Source organism: Corvus kubaryi, unplaced genomic scaffold (assembly GCF_017639235.1).
Source record: "Corvus kubaryi isolate FWS band 111438036 unplaced genomic scaffold, C.kubaryi_AGA036_p1.0 37024, whole genome shotgun sequence".
Taxonomy (NCBI): Eukaryota; Metazoa; Chordata; class Aves; order Passeriformes; family Corvidae; genus Corvus; species Corvus kubaryi.
Genome location: NW_024581011.1, coordinates 113,052 through 132,111, shown reverse-complemented (window position 1 = coordinate 132,111; position 19,060 = coordinate 113,052). Strand labels below are relative to the sequence as shown.

General features: G+C 54.4%; 2 protein-coding genes across 5 annotated transcripts in view; one reads left to right on the top strand and one right to left on the bottom strand.

Annotated features, from left to right (window-relative positions):
• Positions 1-19,060, bottom strand: part of LOC121660954 (zinc finger protein 883-like) — a 64,816-nt gene that overhangs the window by 24,899 nt on the left and 20,857 nt on the right. For all 4 annotated transcript variants that reach the window (XM_042020568.1, XM_042020567.1, XM_042020570.1 and 1 more), the window contains exon 3: positions 14,892-14,899. In XM_042020568.1, coding sequence (XP_041876502.1) covers positions 14,892-14,899 — 8 coding nt within the window. The remainder of the gene's footprint in view (positions 1-14,891; positions 14,900-19,060) is intronic.
• On the top strand, positions 9,114-18,632 carry LOC121660961 (zinc finger protein 239-like). The gene is made up of 3 exons (XM_042020580.1): positions 9,114-9,618; positions 9,804-10,062; positions 18,042-18,632. Exons 1-3 carry the CDS (start codon positions 9,567-9,569, stop codon positions 18,595-18,597), a joined length of 867 nt encoding a protein of 288 aa, XP_041876514.1. The 5' UTR covers positions 9,114-9,566; the 3' UTR covers positions 18,598-18,632.

Sequence of the window (19,060 nt, the reverse complement as noted above, 5' to 3'; positions counted from 1 at the left end):
GAAGCTCTTCCCGCACTCGGGGCACTCGCAGGGCCTCTCCCCGGTGCAGGTGTGCCGGTGCTTTCTCAGGATGGAGCTGCCCCCAAAGCTCTTCCCACATTCCGTGCAGGTGTAGAACTGTTCCCCTGTGTGGATCACCTGGTGTTCGATCAGGACCATGCTCATGCTGAAGCTCTTTCCACATTCCCGACATTCACGGGGTCGTTCCCCACTGTGGATCTTGCAGGGATGGATCAGGCTGGAGCTCGTGCTGAAGCTCTTCCCACATTCCAAGCACTTGTGGGGCTTCTCCCCGCCCTGAGGCTTCTCCCCCAGCTCCGAGCTCCCCCTGGATCTCCGGCCGCCTTCCCGGCACAGGGGGGCTCTTTCCTCCTTGGATCTCTCTGGGCTGCGTTTGCAGCCCCTCCTCGTGCGGCATCTCCGGGGCTTTTCCTCCTCCTCCATCTGGCCACGCCTTGGGAATGACAAATCCTGATTTGGGGGGAGAAACAAGGGATGAGCGCCTTGGGCTGGGGGTTCCTCCTGCCCAGGTCCATCTCAGAAAGTCACTGGGGGTTTTGTGTCTGTAAAGATCTCCAAACGACCACGACTCAGCCCAGAAAACCCATCCCAGGATTTCCCCCTCTTTGGTCTCTCCACTTTGGGGTTCTGGGGGTCTCCCTTCCTCTGGGCTGATGGGGGTCCCGCGGATCCCGGGGTTCTCCCCTCTCTGGGCACCGCTCAGGGACCACCTGATATATTTGGGGCGAACTTCCCCTCCCCGCTCACCTGCGGGATGTAGGGGAGACGATGCTCCCGAGGCTGCGGCGGAGAGCGGGCAGCGAACGTCGTGCGTCTCCTTCGGCTCCTCGTCCTGCTCCTCCTCTTCCTGCTGCTCCTCCTCCTCTCTTCTTCCTCTTCCTCCCCCCGCTCCTCCTCTGTGCCCACCCGGTCCCTTATTTCTTACCCCCCCCCCCCGCCCCCTGCAGCACTGGGTGTTGGGTGGGGGAATCCCCCATGAGCCCCCCAGGGATGGGCAGGGGGCTTGGGGACCCCTCCAGTGCGGATCCATCCCCCCTCCCCCGCAAGCCCCAAAGAATCGCTCCAGGGATTCAAGTGGTGGGGACACTTTCCCACTGCCCCCCCTCCTTTTATCCCCCCTCTCCCACCCCTTTCCCATAGTCCTCCCAAATCCCTGCTCCCCTTGGCTCAGTTTGGGGATGACCCACCCCCCTCACGCCACATTTAGGGCTCCTAAACCTCCCCTTTTACCCCTTCTCCCCTCCTTTCCCATTGTTAGTGAAGCCCCACATCCTCAGCCGCAGAGCTCCCAGCCACCTTTTCCCCCAGAAGCTGAAGTTTCCCTGAGTGTTCCAGTTCCAAACTCTTGACCCTTTTTGGAGGCATAAGGTTCTCACCCCGTAGTCTTCCAATTACCCCCCAGCTGCAGATTTTTAGAGCAGTCAAGTTAATCAAGTTCAGGTTTTCTAGACATTGCTGTGTCATTTCCTTGATATCCATGTGAGAGGGGACACAGTGATGGATGGGTTTGCACGGGAGCTGCAGAGCCCCGGAATGGAGAGCCTGAGTGTCCCAGCAGGATTTGCAGGAGCGTGGAGGGCAGCTGGAAAGAAGATTGTGGGCAATATTCTCCTACCTCCATCTTCCAAGGAAGCTTTGATTCGATCCCTGTCTGCACCATGCCACGGGGCCCCCAGAGGCCCAGGGAGGTGTCTGGGTGGCCCCAGAAGGCGCTTGCAGGACCCTGGGGCACCAGGGAAGGGGCAGGAGCATCCCTGTGGTGCTGGGAGAGACACCCAGAGGGGGCCACCCCTGGGGCCCGGGCAAGAGCTGCATTCAGGCAGCCAAATTCATGCAGGGTCTGGCCGGGCTCTGCCCAGGATCAGTCCAGAGAGCTCCACTCCTGTCTCACCTCTTTGTATTTTCTTTGTATTTATTTCTGTGTATTTATCCTGTTGACCCTCAAAATGCCATTAGAAATCATTTTCCCTCAAAATAAATACTGACTTATTTGGTTTTAGGAATTAACCACGGGTAGTCCCTGCTTAAATGACTTCTCTGTGACTTCTTCTGCAGTTTGCTCCTTTACAGCACCATCAACCACCTCTCTTAAAATACAGATCCCTCACTGGAAGCAGGGAATTCACCTGGATCCCCTCCTGGGACCCCCCTGGATCCCCCTGGACCCCCCTGGGACCCTCCACACCCACGCCCTGCAGGACCCCTGTGCCAGGCTGGGCTGAACTCCCGGGCCCTGTGGCCAAACTCTGCCTGGAACCCGCTGGGTTTGGCCCAAAGCGGGGAAAGCTCTGGGAGCAGCAGATCCAATTTTTCCTGCAGTCCCCAACCCCAGAAGAGTGGAACTGGGTGCTGTGAGTCCAATCCCTGATTCTGAATCTCCTTCTCCCTCTCCTCTCCTCTCCTCTCCTCTCCTCTCCTCTCCTCTCCTCTCCCTTTGGGTGACCACAAATCCCAGAGTGGCTGCAGAGCCCCGTGCCCAGTTCGGGTTTCCCAGCAAAGGGAGGCCTGGGGCTGAGGTGCCCTGGGATGGCCGCGAATGGGGGTCCGGGGGTCCCCGGGGTCAGGGAAAAGGGGGATCCAGGGGCTGGGAGAGATGGATACCTGGAAAGGGGGTGCAGGGGGGTGTTGGTGCAGGGTCAGGGGGTGCAGGGGGGTCCCAGAGCTGGGGAAGGAGATGCAGGGGGGTCCCAGTGCCAAGGAATGGGGATTCCAGGGGGGCCCAAGGAAAAAGGGGGTTCCCCAAAGCCCCCTCCCAGGGGGGAGCACGAGCTGGGTCAGGAGCTCCGGGGGAAAGAAAAGGGAGTGACCCCGGGGTTGGGGGAGGCCTGAGAGGGGCTCACAGGCTCCAAGAGGACATGGCCCCCCAGAGACCCCCCCTCACCTTCTCCCACAGGTGGAGGCTGAGCCCCAGCCTAGGAAAACAAAGTCCAGCACGAAGCCCCTGACCCCCGTCAGCATCCTGGGGGGACGTCCAACAGCAGCTCTGGAGGTTGGACGGGGCAGGATCCAGGAAATGGCAGCAGCTGCTGGGAAGGGACCAGGACAGAATGTGACAGACTGGGATGGACTGGGACAAACTAGAACTAGAACCCACTGGGACCAGAACTGGGGCAACAAGGGAGCAGCTGGGCCCATGCTGGGGTCATACTGGGATCATGCTGGGACTGACAGGGTCACACATGGAGTGACTGGCATAGTACTGGGAGTATCTGCGAGTTACTGGGATCATGCTGGGAGCAACTGGGACCATGATGGGGGCAAAAGGCATCATAGAGGGACTGAGTGGGAGTGACTGGGTTCATACTGAAAGTGACTGGGGCCGTACCTGACTCCTACTGGGAGGGACTGAGAAGTGAAAGGAACCATACAGGGCATGACTGGGAACAACTGGGACCATGCTGGGGGCAACTGGGATCTTATTGGGAGTGACTGGGAACATAAAAGCTTGAGTGGAGTTTTTATCCCGTGGCATTCCCGGGGAGCAGCGGCAGCTCCGCGCCCCCAGCCCGGGGGGTGGGAGCAGGGGAACCGCTGGCAGCACCTTCGGGGCACAGCCGAGGGCTGGGGGGCTCCTCCCCCACTTCATTTTCTCTGCCCAATTCAAATCATCCCCTCCCATTCAAATCCCCTCCGTTCACATTTTCTCCCCACCATTAAAGTTTCCTTGCCCCAATTCAACTTTTCTCCCCAGTTAAGCCCTGAGGCCCCTCCCCGCCCCCGGCTCCTCCCAGCAGGACCCGGCCGGGACCTTCTGGAAACAGCAGCGGAAAGAGTTCAAAAATTCCTCATTACGTCCATCGATCTCCTTGGTGTTGTGGTTTGACACTGGCCAAACACCAGGCACCCACGAAAAACCATTCACTCGTTGTCCTCTGATACAGCTGAGCAGAGAAGGGGAAAAAAACGAAGGGCTTATGGGTTGAGATAAGGATTAAGAAAAAACACTCTAAGGGCTAAGCAGGCTCAAACTTAAAGGGATAAAGTAAATTTATTATTAGCAGTCAGAGAAGGATAATGAGGAATAAAATAAGCCTTTAAAACACTTTTTTCCCCTCAACCCCTCCCTCCTTCCCACCAACAGTGCAGGGAAACAGGGCGTGGGGGTTTTGGTCAGTTCCTCACTCGAAATCTTTCTTCAGTTTGCTTAGGGAGGGGAGTCTCTTTCTTCTGCTGTGCTGTGGGGTCTTCCCACGGGAGACAGTTCTTAATGAACTTCTCCAGCGTGGTTCTAATTTCACGAGTAGCAGTCCTGCCCGACCTGCTGTAACGTGAGTCTCTCCCACAGGCAAAACAGTCTTCCCAAAACTGCATAGTGTGGATCATTTTAGTCCATGGGGTGTAGTCTTTAAGGATAAGCTGCTCTAGACTGGAACAAGGGCCCTCTTCCTCTATCTCTGGAAGAAAAGGCCCTCTCTCTCTGTTCGGGTCTCCCACTGGATTACAGCTTCCTCCGGCATCCACCTGCTCTGGTGCAAGCACCTGTTCTGCACATGGGCTGCAAGAGGATCTCTGCATCCCCCCATGGACTTCATGAATTATAGGGAGACAGTTTGTTTTATCCCAGTCCTCACCACGGCTTGCAGAGAGATCTCGACTCTGACACTTGGAGCACCTCCTGCCCCTCTTTCTTTCCACTGACCTTGGTGCCGCCACACTGTCTTCCACCACGTGTCCTCACTTCCTCCTCTTTCTCGAAGAAGGAAAAAACTGCTGCTCATAAGTACCATTACCAACAAATTCCACCAGTTCAAAGACTTCTGCAGGACTTCACAGCGCCGAGAGGCCGATTTCGTACGAATTCTGCGTTGGGGAATCGCTCGCCATGCCTCCGCTGCTGGCCACGTAGCCCCCTCCCCCCGCCACTGCGCGTCCGGTGCCGGCCACCGCAGCACCGGCGCCATTCAATGTCTTTCTTCAAGCGGGGCACAAAAAAGAAGCCACTGCCGCTGCCCCTGCCCTTCTGCCCACAGCACAGCTGGCTAGAGGTGGCCAAGCAGGCAAAGCTTGCCGCTGGCCATGCTGAGATGGCAGTAGCCACGTGGCCGCTTGTGGAGCCGGGATGGCCCTGGCCACGGCGACTCGCCACCCCACGGGAGAGCTGCGCATGGTTTTGATTTCCTTCTTAAATACGTCATCACAGACACGTATAAAATAAAATATAACTATGAAAAAAAAGTGACGGCAGAGCATTTTCTTCTGGGACTTTGGGTTTCTTGTCCAAGCTCCGAGCTGGGTCTGAGCCAGAAACCAGTGGCTGGGAGAGACATTGCTGCTTAAGGGCTTCCTGTTGCCAGAACTAAAGCGTCGAGTATCGAGTAACAGCTTGAGGTTACAGAAGTGCCAGCACCCACGTTCGATTCCTTCATTTCAGGATGACAGCTGAGCTCCACGTGGGATCAGTCCCTGCCCTGGCCAGCGGGGGGTCCCTCCCCAGCCGTGCGGTCACTCCCCGGCCCGGCCCTGAGGCGCGGGGCAGTCGCGGGGCAGCCGCGCTCCGGCCCCGTCAGCGGCACCGCCGCTTCGTGCCGGGCAGGAGCGGCAGAAGGAGCCGGGCGGCGGCGGGGGCTGAATCCCGGCAGGAGGAGGAGGAGGAAGAAGACGAAGAAGAAGATGAAGACGAAGACGAAGAAGAAGAAGACAAAGAAGAAGATGAAGATGAAGATGAAGAAGAAGGAGAAGGAGAAGAAGGAGAAGAAGGAGAAGAAGGAGAAGAAGGAGAAGAAGGAGAAGGAGAAGGAGAAGGAGAAGGAGAAGAAGGAGAAGGAGAAGGAGAAGGAGAAGGAGAAGGAGAAGGAGAAGGAGAAGGAGAAGGAGAAGGAGAAGGAGAAGGAGAAGGAGAAGGAGAAGGAGAAGGAGAAAGAGAAGGAGAAGGAGAAAGAGAAAGAACTGCCTGCAGTGTCCGATCCCCGGGGAGCAGGGGGGAGGCCTCGGGGAGCGGCGGCGGGCGGGGCCCTGTTGGAGCGGCCCCGTGAGACGGCGGTCTGAGGGGGCGAGAGAAGCTGCACCAGAGGCAAGACGGTGTTAAAAGAGCCGCACCGAGGGTTCTGAGCCGCCCGCGTCTGAAGGAGCTGCATTGAGGGACGAGTGGGGGGTGAATAGAAGAAAATCCAGAGAATAGAGTGAAATAGAATAAAAAACTGCACCGGGATGTCCCCGGCGCCCGGTGTCACTGAAGAGCCGCACGGTGGGACGGGCGCTGTCGGGTGTGGCCAGAAGGGCAGCGCCGAGGGGGTGGCAGGTGTGAATGGAATAAAACATTGAGAATAGATTAAAATGCAATAAAAGAGCCGCAACCCGGGCTCTCCGCGCCCCGTGTCAGTAAAAGAGCTGCCCCGAGGGACTGGCGGGGCGGCGGTAGAAGAGCTGCGGGGCGGGATGGGCACTGCCTGGGCTCGGAAGAGGCGCCCGAGGAGTCCCCGCCGGCCCGTGTCACTGAAGAGCTGCACCGAGAGAGCGGAGAGCAGCGGCAGCGGGGAAAGAGCCGCACCGGAGGGGCGTGGGATGGGAGGTGGGAATAAAATAAACTCTAGAGAACAGAATAAAAAAAAATGAGAAAAGAAACCCGCACCGGGAGTGGCCGCTGCCCGTGACTGAAAGAGCCGCACCGAGGGACCGTCGGGGCAGCACCGGGGGCTCTCGGCCACCCCGTGTCACCGAAAGAGCCGCAGCCGGGGGGAGTTGGGGCTTCTGGAGTGTCACTGAAGGAGCCGCAGCGAGGGACGGGCGGGGCGCGGCCCGGATCGAGCCCCTCCAGCTGCGCCTCGAGCGGCGACCCCGCGGGACCGCGCCGGGGCCGGGCGGCGGCGGCAGCCGGAGCCGGGAAAGCGGCTTGGAGCGGCGGAGACGAGCGGGGTGTTCCCGAGCAGCTCCGCTCAGCCCTCGGGCACCGGGGGGTTCCGGGGGTTGTTCCCGACCAGCTCCGCTCAGCCCTCGGGCACCGCGCTGGGGTCGCCGCGCACTTTTCACCCCCGGCCGCCCCCACGGGCCGGGCCCCGCGGCTCCCGCTGCCGCCGCCTCGGCCCCATGGAGCCCAGAAACCGTGGAAAATCGCTCCCATACATTAAAAACCTTTTTATGCGCAGCGAGAGGCGCGGGGGGGTCCTTATGAACTCCCCTCCCCTCAGTCGCTCCCGGGCACGGCCGGGCATTAACGCAGCTCCCGGGGCCGTGTCCTGACAACGGCTGCTGCCACAGGGCACGGGGTTGCCGCACTTGGGTATTACAACCAACAAATCTGGGGGAAGGGGACAGCCCTAGAAACCAGGGCTTTGCCCTCGGCAGCTTGGAGCTGCACGAGGGGGATAAAGGATCCCCTGCACTCACTGATGCCCCCAGAAGCAGCTCTGCCCCCGTAAGAACGAGGCTGTATTTGGGAGAGGGAGGATGGCTGGGATGGGGTCTGGAATGACACAGACACATGTTGGGATGAAGAGGTTTGGGGGATCCAGTTCCTGAGGAGGTTTTGGGGCACCCTCCAGTCCTGAGGGATGTGTTACTGGGAGGGGGGACACACCTGGCTTTTGCATTTGGAGTGTGGCCCCACAGGAAAGGACATGGGGAGCCCATTTTAGGGTAGATCCTGCAGCTTTCCACCAGTTTTGGGGGGTTATAAACGGCTTTGGGAGATTTTGTGGTCATTTTGGGGGGCGGAGGTGACTCCTTTTTTGGGAGGATCCTGATGCTTTCCAGCAGTTGGGGGGGGTCTAAATGGCTTGTGGTGGAACCACTTTTGTGGGTTCTGATGCCGCCCACCCGTGCTCTGCACTGGTCCGGACTGGTGCTCCCAGTGCCGCGTGGGGCAGGGCCGCGGGGACCCCTCCACGGCACAGCACGGCTGCTTTGGGGCTGGCGGCACTTGCCCGGTGCTGGCCATGGGGCGTGTGCTGGCAGCTGGGGCCGTACTGGTGGTACTGGTGGTGCTGGGAGCTCACGTGTCCGGGGGCTAGCAGGACTCAGGTGAACATGAGTGTCTCAGGGGTGTGATGGGGACAACGGGAAAATACTGAGAGAGGTGGGAAAAAGGGAGGAAGAGAACAGAAAATGGGAGCTGGAATGCCCAGACCAGGAGTCCAGCCCAGGGGTCTCCAGCCTGACTCCTCCCCCAGGAAGTGGCTCCCACAACCCCTCACCCTATCCCCAAAATGCCTTGGGATCTCCCACCCATCTTTGCATTCCCCCTCCAGAATCTCCAGGTTTCTGAGGTGAGATCAAAGGGGTCCAAGTCCCCACTGAGAGGGGCCACAAACCTGAAACTTTTTTCTCCACACAACAATCTTCCCTCTTTTCCCCTTCCTGGCTTCCCCCACAGCAGCTGGGAGCAGCCAAGAGCCCAGCGCTGCCCCAGCCCGACCGGCCCCAGCTCCATCCCTGCTCCTCCCACGGGATGCGATGGGTTTGGGGGGAGGGGGCCAAGGGTGGGCGCTGGGCCTGGGGGGAGGAGGAGCAGGGGTGGAGGAGCAGGGATGAAGGAGGAGGGGGAGAAGGGATGGAAGGAGGAGAAGGAGGAAGTGCAGGAGGAGCAGGAGGAAGAGGAGGGATAGAGGAGGAGTGGGAGCAGGAACAGGAGGAGGAAGAGGAGGCAGCACGTGCGTCCAGCGCTCCCCGTATCTGCAGCCCCCCTGCCCCGGGAGCATCGCCCCCCCCCCCCGCATTCCACAGGGGACTGGGGAGGGGAAGCTTGCCCCAAATACCTTGGGCAGTCCCTGGGAGGGTTTTTTGGGGGGTTCCCGCTGGCGGCTCACGGCAGAGCCCCGGCTGTGGGTGGGGGGATGCGGGGTCTCCCCCCACGTGTGGGTTGGTCTCCCTGGGTCAGGCTCTGGTACCACGTGACGATCTCCTGGTGGTGGCACGGTGTGAGGGGGACACCGGTTTTGGGGACCCCCTGGGAGAGCCAGGTTTGGGGGAAGCCCGAGACCCACGGAGTGGGAAGAGCGGAGAGGGGCAATCCCAGAGCTGGGGCACCCCCGGCAGCCTGAAGGGAGGGGGAGGCTGGAGAGCAGGGGAACCCCCTGGACACTGAAGTGGGGAGCCCGGAAAGGGGAGACCCCTGTGATTCATGGGACCCTCGGTAATCCAGAGATGCAGGAACCCTGGATAGGGAAAGCCCCAAAAACATGCGGGACCCCCAGAAGCCCAGACAGAGGGAACTCCCGGGAGGGTTTTTTTGTGGAATTGTGGAGTTTTCTATTTGAATCTGGATCTTTTGGGCTGAATCTTGATATTTTCTAATTTTCTGGGGTGAGGGAGAAAATCTTGGTGTTTCTGAAGTTTATTTGTCTAAATGTTGGTGGTTTGGTTTTTGGGGGGCAGAATTTTCCTACTTCATAGGAGTTTTTCCTGAATATTGAGGTTTTGGGAGTTTTGGGGCTGTGTCTTTGTGTTTGAGTTTTTTGGGTCTGGATCTTAATATCTTGGAGGTTTTAATGAATCCAAAATGCCTGATGACTTCTAGAGATGGACTTGGGCAGGAGGAACCCCCAACCCAAGGCACTAACCAATTGTTTTTCCCCTGAAACCAGGATTTATCATTCCCAAGCCTTGGCCAGATGGAGGAAGAGTCTGTGAAGAAGAGGAAGATGTCCCAGGACACCCAGGCAGGTGAGGAGGAAGTCACTGCCCCTTTCCCCTTCTCTTCTGCTCCATCTCCCAACCCAGCATCGCCCCCGGCTGCAGGACAACCCCGCTGCCGACGCCGTCCTGCCAGGGATGGACTGGGGGATCTCCTTCCCATTCCCTGTGGCACGGAGGCAAATCCCATCCTCTCCTTGTCCTTCCTCCCCCAGGCACTGAGCTGCAGATGGAGACCAGGGAGGACAAATCCCCTCAGCAGAACCTCACAGAAGAGGCCGTTTTGAGCAGCTCCACAGCACAGGAATCCAACTGGGAGGAAAAGCCCCGGCGATCCTGCATGAGGAGGAGCTGCAAACCCAGCCCAGGGATCTGCAAGGAGGAAAGATCCACCCTGTTCCGGGAAGGCGGCAGAAGATCTGGCCGGAGCTTGGAGATGGTGGAGAAGGCTCAGGCCAGGGAGAAACCCCACAAGTGTGGATACAAATATGCTGCTAGCAAGAATTTTTCTTGCTTCTTTTTCTCTCTCATGGAAGATATTCATAGAGTTCTATAAGCTATGAACACCTGTGACCTTGCAAAGCTTTGTTTATGGTACAGTAGAAAAATATTTTGACAATGGATGTTTTAGGATTCTAGCCAATCACCCCAGGGAGTGGCTGATCCTTTGACCAATTAGACTATGAAGAAAAAAGTCTATAAAAGAGTTTGTAAAATAATAAATAAATCAATCTTGCTGCACAATTCCTGCCTGTTGGATCTCTCTTTTCTTCCCTACCACTGCGGGATACCGCAACATTTGGTGAACCCCAATGTGTCCTGCACACTTTGAGCCAAGCTGCATTTCTCTAGAGGTACGCTGTTCCCCCCATGCCCCCAGACCAGGATGTCCGACGGGACTGAGAAAATGGTGAACAGCAGCTTAAAAACCGATGCTGTGTTATCAGTCTGGAGAGGTGTTTTCGGTTTAATGAACACCTCCATTTCTGAGACCTCACTCTGTGAATTATTAGACTGGGCTGCCCTACATGGCATCTCCCCGAACAGAGACACTGCCCTGGATTTCGGGCTGTGGCAGGAACTCGGCTCTGCACTCTGGCACGAGTTCCCATCTGGGGACCCGCTGGTGCTAGAATTACTACGCACGTGGTGGGGTTTGTTTAATCTGCTGATAGAGTTCAAATGTGGCAGCAGAGCTGGCTCGCCCTTTTCATTGGCGAGTGACAGAGATATCCGAAGGAGACCCCACTGACCTGGCTCTAGGTGTGTGTGGTGGCCAGTCTGAAAAATCCCTCCTGGCTCCATGGGCGGCAAATGCCCCAGAGCCTGCACCGGGTCGTCATGTGCTGCTGCAGGACCCCATGCCCCCCGAGGACCCCACACTGGCAGAGCAACTGGTGGGGGTGTGTGGGCAGTGAGATGGTGTACAGCCTGCCCCACCTTTCAGCTCAGTGGCGGTCACTGCTTTTTCAGTGCCACGTTTCAGTGGGCTTGCATCCTGGACCCCCATGGCGGCTCCTAGCCTGTCTGTGCAGGCGTCTGCTATGCTGAGAATGCCTGGATGGACACCTTTGGCTGGCGTAGCGCCAGACAGCGCTGCGCATGTGCCTGCTACACCGAGAATGCCGGATGTGGCCCACTGCCCTCTGTAGTGACGGACTGCTCTGCGCAAGCTCAGAACCAAGCAGTCGACCTTTTAATATGGCATCTGCCTTTGTTGACAGAGCTGCCAAATGTATCATGGCAGCTGGCGGAGCTGCTCAGCTTGCAAAAGCAGCTGTTGCAGCTGCTGGAGATGCCCCACCACACGGGGCTCACTGGGCCCGCGCCACCCGTGAGAGATGCAGAGAACTTGGAAGCAGCAGTGCCGGAAGTGACTACTGCAGAAGATCCGAACCCGGAACAGTGGCGGCGGTGGCGGTCGTGGTGTCAGCGACCGGCACTGTGCCAGCGCCCGAGCTGCCAGTGGAGCCGAGACCAGTGAAAGAAGCGGTGGTCGCGGAGGCCGTGCCCCAGCCAGCAGTGGCTCCGGGCGTGACCGCAGCACAGGATGGCCGCAGAAGCCCCAGCGCCGGATCGGCCGAAACCGCCCGAGATTGCATCCCCGAAAGCAGCTGTGGTGGAGCCCTCTGCACAGCTGACTCCAGCCTCTGCTGTCGGTTCCTCTTCTGGTCAGGCGATTTCCTCCCACCCACCTCTGTTCGTTCACGGCACCTCAAAGCTGCTCATACCCAACGATTCATCATCAGGCAGTGAGGCAGAGGAGGTTCCGGCCCTGGGGCGTAAAGCCGCTGTAGCCGAGCAGCGAAGGAAAAGGCTGCTCCAATCTTGCCCCTGGACCTTCCCAGACTGCACTGTGACAGTGCGTCCGACCCACTACAATCGTTTCTGGGAGTCACTTAAGATGCAGGCTCTGGAGGAGGGCGATTGGAATTTATTGGAAACACTGGGAATGCCAAACAGATTTGAGGATCCTGAGAGTAATCGGGAAGCTGTTACACTGCATCCTGAGGCTGTGCCAGTAGTTCAGGAGGGTAGTGACTCCCCAGAAGGGGAGATCCAAGCTTTCCCAGTGTATAAGGCTCTCCCAAGTTCGGGGAGCATGACAAGCACGAGGTAATTGCTTGGAAGGTTGAACAGGATCTGCAATCCAAGGTTGCACAACATGGGCTTGGTTCTGCTGAGGTTATGCAGATAATAAGGGTGATAAATACAGATTTGCTTGCTCCATTTGATATCAGGCACTTAGGTCAAATCCTATTTCAACCTGTACAATGTGCAGTTTTTGAGACTACCTGGAGAAAGCTGGCCGACAGGACTGCATTAGGGAATATGCAGCTCCCAGCTGAGGACCCCAGACGTGCAGTGGGGACGGATGGTCTTATGGGGGCTGGTCCCTTCTCTGATCCCAATCTCCAGGGTACCTTTTCCCTCTAGCGTCCTACAGCAAGCTCAACACGTCGGCATGACGGCCCTGTCGAAAACCATGGAGATGGCTGCTCCTAGAAAGCAATATACTGAAATAGTTCAAGGGAAATCAGAGTCATTCCTCTCTTTTGTAGAGAAAGTCGCTGCTGACGATAATGGGTTAAGACAGTTGTTGTTAAGGCAGTTAGTGAGAGATAACGCAAACGAGGAGTGCAGAAAAACTATAGATGCCTTACCAGGGGATCCTGAGGTAACAGACGTGGTCGAAGCCTGCTCTAAGGTGGGATATGGAAGCCAGAAAAGGTCTGCTTTGGCTGTGTTCCTGCAGCCTGTTCACGCATCTTCTGATTGTGAACCAAAGCAACCCAAACACACAAAAAACCAGAAGCGGCCTAAGCCAAACCAAAAAGAGAACACACCGATCCCTCAGTGCAAGAGGTGTGGCAGGCCAGGGCACTGCTCGGACTATTGTAGGTCCCAGACTCATGCCGATGGTCGGCCTTTGTCAGGAAACTTCCGCCGGGGTGCAAGGAGGGGGAATTGCTCTCCGATGCAGTCTCTCCCCCAGAGAGTGGCACAGGTACAGGCACAGGCCTACCCAGCCACCCTAGAGACGGCACCCAGGGATCAGACGGCACCCACGGATCAGACGGTTTTGACATCCATACCTCAGCCACAGTCGTCTTAGACTCTAGCGGTATTTATAAGGTTCCCTTGGACGCATATGGACCCTTAGCCCAGGGATCCAGTGCGATGCTGGTGGGAAAACCTGACGTTGCCCATCAAGGAATCTTAGTGCACTCAGGAGTTACTGATGCTGACTTTAAAGGTCAGATTTGTGCTATGGTCTCCACGCAAAAACCCCCTGTCACTATTCCTGAAAAGACCTGCCTTGCTAAATTAGTGCCTTTTAAGTCTTGTGTCCTCAGGATGTAACAACAAACTCACGAAGATAACGGCAGTGGATCTATGGGACTTCCGCAGGCCTTCTGGACTGCAGACATCTCTGACCAAAGGCCACAGATGACACGTACCCTGATCCTGCCGAACGCCCGTCCTCCCCGGACTCAGCTTCGAGGTTTGATTGATACGGGTGCTGATGTAACTGTCATCTCCTTCTCTGCATGGCCTCCCTCATGGCCTTTACCCCCAGTGGGATCGGCCATCGCAGGATTAGGAGGAACCACACAGAGCTATTTAAGCAAACGGCCTGTGGTGGTGAAGGACTCAGAGGGGCACACAGCTACAATTCGGCCTTATGTTGCTACCACTTCCCTTAACCTTTGGGGGCGGGACGTGTTGGCAGCTTGGGGGGTATGGATTGGGACAAATTTTTAGCAGGGGTCACTGTGTGTAAAGGCACACAGTATCCTACTCTGCCTTTGCAGTGGCTGACCAACACACCAATCTTTGAGCCGCAGTGGTCCCTACCAAAAGAGAAGTTAGATGCCCTTCATCAGCTGGTTCAGGAACAGTTACAACAGGGGCACCTTGAATCTACTAGCCCCTGGAACACTCCTGTTTTCGTGATTAAGAAGAAATCAGGGAAATGGAGATTATTGCAGGACCTCCGGAAAGTTAATGCAGTAATGGAAGGTATGGGGGCATTGCAGCCTGGCATGCCCTCTCCTACCATGATTCCTATGGGGTGGGACATCCTGATCATTGATTTGAAGGATTGCTTTTTCACAATTCCTTTGCATCCTAATGACAAACCAAAATTTGCCTTTACTGTGCCTGCCATTAACAATGCTGAACCTGCTAAGAGATACCAATGGAAGGTCCTCCCTCAAGGGATGAGGAACAGCCCAATTATCTGTCAGTGGTATATCGCTCAAGCTTTATCTGGAGTTCGCAAGCAGTTTCCTGATGCACGCTGCTACCACTACATGGATGATATCCTGGTGGCAGCGTCCACACGGGACGAGCTGCTGAGAATACAGCCTCAGCTGCTCGCTGCTCTGCATGCCTACGGATTAGAGGTAGCTCCAGAGAAAGTTCAACAGCATCCTCCTTGGAAATATTTAGGAGTAAAAGTTTTGGACCAAACTATCCAACGCCAAGAGGTGCAATTCCCGGATTTGATTAAAACCTTGAATGATGCTCAGAAGCTGTTGGGTGTCATCAACTGGTTACGACCTTATTTAGGTCTAACTGCAAAGCAACTTTCCCCACTTTTTAACACATTAAAAGGGGATCCCGATCTGAATTCACCTCGGGAGCTGACTCTGGAAGCGCAACAAGTGCTGCAGGAGGTCCAACGGGCTGTTTCCGCTCGTCAGGTTTATCGAGTGGATCCCTCCATTGCTATCACTGTTTTCATTACTATTCCAGACCTCCATCCTACAAGTATCATTGGCCAGTGGAATGCACAATGGCCTGATCCTTTGCATATCCTAGAATGGGTCTTTTTGCCTCATCAGCCAAAAAGGACTGTGACCACAGTGTTTGAATTGGTCGCTTCTCTGATAATCAAATGCCGTCAACAGTGTTTGCAACTGATGGCTGCAGATCCTGCTGTAATTGTCATTCCGATCTCAAAGGAATACTTTGAGTGGAGCCTTATCCATAGTGCTCCTTTGCAAAGCACGCTGCAAAACTTTTCAGGGCAGATCATTTACCATCTGCCCAGCCATAAATTACTGCAGTTGGCAAAATCGACCGTACTTTCCTTGCAGCCGAGAAATAGCCGAGTGCCGGTGCAAGGACCCACCGTCTTTACGGATGGTTCAGGGAAAACTGGGAAAGCCATTGTTACCTGGAAGGAGGGATTGAAATGGCAGGTGCTGAAGGAACACAAGTCAGGCTCTGCTCAGTTAGTTGAATTAAGGGCTGTTACCATGGCTTTTCAGCGATTCTCACAGGAACCTTTGAATTTGGTTACTGACTCTGCTTATGTAGCATATATCACCCAACGCTTAGATTTTTCACTTCTGAAGGAGGTGAACAATGCGACTCTGTTTTCACTGTTGCAAACCTTGTGGTCTGCAATTCAGGCTCGAGTGCATCCCTATTACATTCTGCACATTCGAAGCCACACCAATTTACCAGGTTTTCTAAGAGAAGGCAATGCCAGGGCTGACATGCTGGCCAACCTTGCGTGGGTAGGGCCTCAGCCTGACAGAATTGCACAAGCCAAGGCATCGCACGGTTTCTTCCATCAAAGTGCACATACGCTGCAGAAGCAGTTTCATTTAACGCCAACCGAAGCACGCAACATTGTCAGTGCTTGTGCTGACTGTCATGGACTCGCTGCGCCTTTGCCAGCGGGGGTAAACCCCAGAGGGCTAAAAGCCTTGCAGATTTGGCAAACGGATGTGACACTGAACCGTGCCGTAAATCAAGTCCCTTCTGATGGGAGAGAATTTGCTGAAAGTCCTTGCAAGGAGTTTCAAAGATAAACCGAGACTTTTCCTTGAGTTTCAATGCTTCCAGATAGTTATTAAGTCTTACCAGAGGAACAGAGCCACTAGCACGACCCAGGTACAGCATAGAAGACAGAAAAGCAGGAGTGAGCTCTATTATCAAGATTTAAACAATCTTTTAAAGATATTTTAACCAATAGTTACTAAAAACGTACATTATTTTCACTTTCCTACCTATTATTCAGTAACACGGGCAGGAACTGTGGAATTCTCTATCCAGTCATTCTAAACTACTATTCATTCTACTTTTACTGCAGAATATGGAGTAGTAGAAGAAGGAGAAGAAGGTTTAGAGAACAACAATCCTCCATTTTGATATTTTTTACTCTTACCTATTTACTACAAAGAGAAGCCCAAAACCTCTAAATTTTTCACCCTGTGACAATCTTACATAGTAGTCTATCACCTAATTCACACCACTGTATTTTCTAGTTCTTGTCTGACTGCTGGTAATTTTTTCCAAGGTTTGAAGCTAAAACAGTGTTGTTCAGGGGGGTAAGAACCCTTAAAAACAGGCAGAGAAATATTCTTGGCACTCTGGGTTCCTACACGGATGTAACGCACATCCCCGAATTCGGCCGGTTTAAATATGTGCACGTGTCTATTGACACTTTCTCCTCAGCTATGTGGGCTACTGCTCACACTGGAGAGAAGGGCCGTGATGTCATTGCCCATTGGAAATTGGCTTTCTCAGTCCTGGGCATGCCAGCTTCTGTGAAAGCCGATAATGGTCCTGCCTACGCCTCGGAGAAGATGCGGCAGTTTTTACACCTATGGGGTGTAGACCATACCTTTGGTATCCCACATTCTCCTACTGGCCAAGCCATTGTCGAACGCGCTCGTGGTACCCTGAAGCGTGTTTTGGACAAACAGAAAAGGGGAGTGCATGGAGAAACCCCACAGAGCTGACTAGCAAAAGCTTTGTATACAATTAATCACCTTACTATTACAGTGGGGATTCTGTAACACGATGTATCAAACAAGGAGTCCCGTGGAAAAGAAATACATATGGACAGATTCTTGATAGATGTTTCAGAGATGTTTATTTCTCCAGCCGCATGGCCGGAGGTTGCGGAGGAACTGCTACAGTCACGGGACCCGAGGGTCCTTCCCCGCGCAGGGGAACACAAAACAACCAATGGGGAACGAGGCTGAACAGGGGCAGGGAAACCCCGTGCCTCCCGCCCAGGGCCCCTCTCCCAGGGCTACATGGCAGGGGGGAGGGACCCTGACACCTTACAATACCACAAAATTCAAAGAATCCTGTTATTCTGAATCATTTTCCTTCATTGCAGTCTTCAGGCGAGACACACCTGCCCCGGGCAAAAGTCTGGGCATGGAATTTACTCACTAACCAGTGGGAAGGCCCACATGAGCTTATTGTTTGGGGTCATGGGTATGCTTGCATTTCTACAGATACTGGGATATGGTGGCTACCTGAAAAATGTGTTCACCCTGACCTATGGCACCAGAGGCAGAACAGGCAACCTCCAAATGATGACCAGAACGCCAAACATGCAAATGGCAACCAGAATGTAGATCATCAGCCTAATGACTCTTCTGATGATGACCAGGATGTCAACCATCAGGCAGATGGTCCTTCCACAAGCAGAGACTGAACTTTAAATTTCTTGTTATGGAGTCAGATAGTTAAAGCCTTAAGGACATATTTAGAATTAATAACTGATGTAAATTTCTATTTAGGATTAATACCTAGTAGAATTGTTATCTTACCAAACAAAAAGGGGGAATTGTGGATACAAATATGCTGATAGGAAGAATTTTTCTTGCTTCTTTCTAGTCCCGTGAGATATTTTTCTCTCTCATGGAAGATAGTAGCAGAGTTCTATAAACTATGAACACCTGTGACCTTGCAAAACCTTTGTTTATGATACAGTAGAAAAATACTTTGACAATGGATGTCTTAGGATTTTATCCAATCACCCCAAGGAGTGACTGATCCTTTGACCAATTAGACTATGAAAAAAAAGTCTATAAAAGAGTTTGTAAAATAATTAAATCAATCAATCTTGCTGCACAATTCCTGCCAGTTAGATCTCTCTTCTCCTCCCTACCACTGCGGGATACCGCGACACACAAGTGCTTTGAATGTGGGAAGGGCTTCAGCTACAGCTCCGACCTGATCCAGCACCAGAGGATCCACAGTGGGGAGTGTGAGAAGAGCTTCAGCCAGAGCTCCCACCTGATCTGCCTCCAGGTTATCCACACAGGGGAACAGCCCTACATCTGCATGGAATGTGGGAAGATCTTTGGTTGGAGGTCCACCCTCATCAACCACTGCAAGATCCACACTGGGGAACGGCCCTACACCTGTTGGGAAAGTGGGAAGAGCTTCAGGTGGAGCTCCAGCCTGAGGGAATACCAGTGCATCCATGCCAGGGAAAGGCCCTACAAGTGCTCCAAGTGTGGGAAGAGGTTTCGGAGCAGCTCCCATCTCTTCCTGCATCAGTGGATTCACACAGAGGAGAGGCCTTTCCGCTGCCCTGACTGTGGGAAGGGCTTCAAGCAAAACTCCACCTTTGTCCTGCACCAGCACATCCACACCGGGGAGAGGCCCTACGAGTGCCCCGAGTGCGGGAAGAGCTTCGTGCACTGCTCCAGCTCCATCCCCCGTGGGAGGATCGACGTTGGATGATCCCCAGTGACCCCCATTGGGCAGAGCCCTGGTGAACCCTGTTCTGCGTTATCACGGTGTCCCGCAGTGGTAGGGAGGAAAAGAAAGATCCAACAGACAGGAATTGTGCAGCAAGATTCCTGATTCCTTTATTTAATTATTTTACAACTTTTTTATAGACTTTTTTCTTCATAGTCTAATTGGTCAAAGGATCAGCAGCCCCTGGGGTGATTGGCTAAAATCCTAAAATATCCATTCTCCAAATATTTTTCTACTGTACTATAAACAAAGGTTTTGCAAGGTCACAGGTGTTCATAGTTTATAGAATTCTGCTACTATCTTCCATGAGAGAGAAAAATATCTCACAAGACTGGAAAGAAGCAAGAAAAATTCTTCCTAGCAGCATATTCATATCCATACTGGGTGATCCCTGTTGCGTGGGGGGAAGGTGTTGGAGAGATTTCTTTGCCTTCTCCTTGTGCTG

What these genes read in the sequence shown, in the direction of transcription:
- LOC121660961 (XM_042020580.1), top strand. Translation starts at nt 9,567, where the DNA reads ATGGAGGAAGAGTCTGTGAAGAAGAGGAAGATGTCCCAGGACACCCAG. An exon ending in GTCCCAGGACACCCAGGCAG is followed by an intron (nt 9,619 to 9,803) that starts GTGAGGAGGAAG and finishes TTCCTCCCCCAG; the next exon opens with GCACTGAGCTGCAGATGGAG. An exon ending in GCCAGGGAGAAACCCCACAA is followed by an intron (nt 10,063 to 18,041) that starts GTGTGGATACAA and finishes CGCGACACACAA; the next exon opens with GTGCTTTGAATGTGGGAAGG.